We start from the raw sequence: 2,500 nt of genomic DNA, 5'->3' as shown, positions 1-2,500 counted from the left end.
AGACAGGATGTGGAGTAATTAAATGGGCGGCATGTTGCTGGAATGCCAATGCGCTGGGCTCGCCCGCTCCGATAACATGTGTAATCCCAGGCCGCGGCTGTCTTTGTGCGCTCTACCTGCATCAAAGTCTCGCAGGTATTTATGCTATTAATCTCCCACTGAGCCCGCCGCTGCCTCTCCTCCATCTCCCGCCCGGCTCCTCTCCTCACTCACCGCACCGCGCCGCCGGCTCATTACCTGGAGAAGCCCACAACGTCGGCATTTGCATATGATAATCCACAAATGAGGGTCTCTCTGCATTATTCGGGCTCAAGTCGCTTCCTGGCGCTGTAATTGATTCCCAAAAGTGGGAATCTTTCACCCGGCCCGGCTGCTTTGTGCTATGCTAATTGACTCCGGTACTGTAACCTTCTCAGAATCTGGCAAGTCGAGTCTGTGCGCAGGTTTTTTTTTTTTTTTTTCTGTCTTTGTTTCACCGGAGTCAATCAAACTTGTCGGTGAGCTGTCACAGGCTGACACCAAGCATAATTGGATTGTGGCCCTCAGGTTTTTGCGTTTGTAAAGAGGGACTAACGTGGCCATTTCCCCAATAATTACCAAAGCTATTACACTCTGCCCCACAAGTAACACAGCACCCCCACACCCCCCAACCCAAACAAAATCAGGGTTTTAGAAAGGTCCAATTTGCACAAACAAACATCTCCTAGTTATTGTTGGGGGTACGACTGGCATGGGCGGTGCAGTGATAAACAGGGACCGTAATTAGAGTTGTCACACCGGAGAGACACACAGCAGGCAGCTACATGGGAAAGTTTGCTTGGGTGACGTGTGCCAAGCCTAGTATCTGGAAACCATGGAATTCACATATTTCCTTCCTAATACGCTCTCCAATCACTCAAACTGTAATGTGCCATTAAAGGCGGGATTAGCTATGCAAATGTGGCCCGATGAAGCATTGCATCGCTCCCTTCCCCTTTATGGCTTTGAGCATGTATGCATACATTATTGGAAGAAAAACAAGATGGCATTCCTTTGTGTGTGCGGCTCTGTGTGGGCACCAGTGTGTGTGACCTGACTTCTTTGAGTGGCACTGTGACCATCAGATGAACCCCTGCTCTGACATTTGCAGGGGCACACGACACGTCTCTCCTGCTCTCCTCAGTGGCCACAGGCGTTGTTTTGTAGCTTTGTGTGTGTGTGTGTGTGTCTGAATCATGTGTGCTGTGTGTGGTGTCTTCTGACGGGCCGTTGATGTGATGTTCCTCAAGTGGACAGATGTGTTCTGGTCACCACCTGGCTTTGTGAGGGACCCTTCTGCCCCAGCCCCCTCCAGAGAACTTCCATTGAGGGGTCAACTCACAGTCACACGCACTACATTACACATACAGTACAGACCTCCAAAACAAACACACACACACACACACACACGTGTTTGTGTGTGTGTGTGGGTTGGTTGGGTATCGTGTGTGGGAGACCTGCCAGGGTGTGTAGTGGAGTGGACAGCGTGTGTTGGGTGTCAGCAGCCTCAGTGCTTCACTCCTGTTGTGTTGCTCCTGAGGGACATGAAGGCCAGGAAGCCCAGCTCTGCCCCTGGTCCTGTCAAACGCAAACATGCACACACTTCTTACACCACACATTTCCATTCTTATAGCGCACTGCCATGTACACTGGCACGCCACACACAGCTCTGGAACTCATACACAGGCAATGACATTTGCTGGTTAAAACAATGTTTTGTTTATAAATTATGTTTTTTTTTTATGGTTTTTTATGTTGTTTTTCAAATGTTTTGTTTTTAATATGCTTTTTAATGCTTTTAATAGGCTACAGTATGTACCATTTGTATATAGGGTCTGTATATGCATATGTGTATGGAGTATTTGTGTATATGATGTGCAGACCTGTGTGTTGAGGTCAGGTGTGTGCTTGAATGCGTGGGTACACCCGTCTATGGGCATGACAGGCACATCCCTCTGGGGAGGCCCAAGAGTAAGGGTCTGCTGGCTAATCAAGGGAACATGGTGTCAGCTGTGGGATTTCTCATTTGCTCTTTTCTTTCTCTTCCCCTTTCTTTCCTCCTCCCCTTCACCCCTCTCTGCCTCCCTCTCTCCATCTCTCTCCCTGCCCCAGCAGGAGCGGGGCAGCAGGAGGCCCCAGAGGTATTGGCGCTGCCAGAGCAGGCTCCAGGGGCCGTGCTGAGGCTGACAGAGGCCCTGGAGAGGCCGGGTGGGTGTCTCCTCAACTTTCTCTGACACAAACACACACACACACACACACACACACACACACACACACACACACACACACACACACACACACACACACACACACTAACATGTTGAAGATGCACACCTCCAAATGCATGCGGTTGTCAATTCATGTAGCTTCTTTTCACTTGTCCAATTTGTGCATAAATACTAACAGCACTTAAAGTCATAGTCCATAGCCATGCAACACAAGCTAAAACAAACTCAGTACTCAGCACTCCTTACTTCTAAAC

At 49.3% G+C, this 2,500-nt stretch overlaps 1 protein-coding gene across 3 annotated transcripts in view; it reads left to right on the top strand.

Annotated features, from left to right (window-relative positions):
* pik3r3b (phosphoinositide-3-kinase, regulatory subunit 3b (gamma)) overlaps positions 1–2,500 on the top strand; it is a 163,742-nt gene that overhangs the window by 59,624 nt on the left and 101,618 nt on the right. The window contains exons 1-2 of one of the 3 annotated variants that reach the window (XM_048251673.1): positions 67–135; positions 2,131–2,226. Coding sequence is in view for 2 of the 3 variants with exons in the window: in XM_048251670.1 (XP_048107627.1) it covers positions 2,131–2,226 (96 nt within the window). In the remaining variant the exon portion in view is untranslated. Of the gene's footprint in view, positions 1–66; positions 136–2,130; positions 2,227–2,500 lie in introns of those variants that run through there. The other 2 variants (XM_048251671.1, XM_048251670.1) reach the window with 2 other exon arrangements.

The sequence above is a fragment of the Alosa alosa genome, chromosome 9, assembly GCF_017589495.1.
Source record: "Alosa alosa isolate M-15738 ecotype Scorff River chromosome 9, AALO_Geno_1.1, whole genome shotgun sequence".
Lineage (NCBI taxonomy): Eukaryota > Metazoa > Chordata > Actinopteri > Clupeiformes > Clupeidae > Alosa > Alosa alosa.
This window is presented reverse-complemented; position numbering and strand designations above follow the sequence as displayed.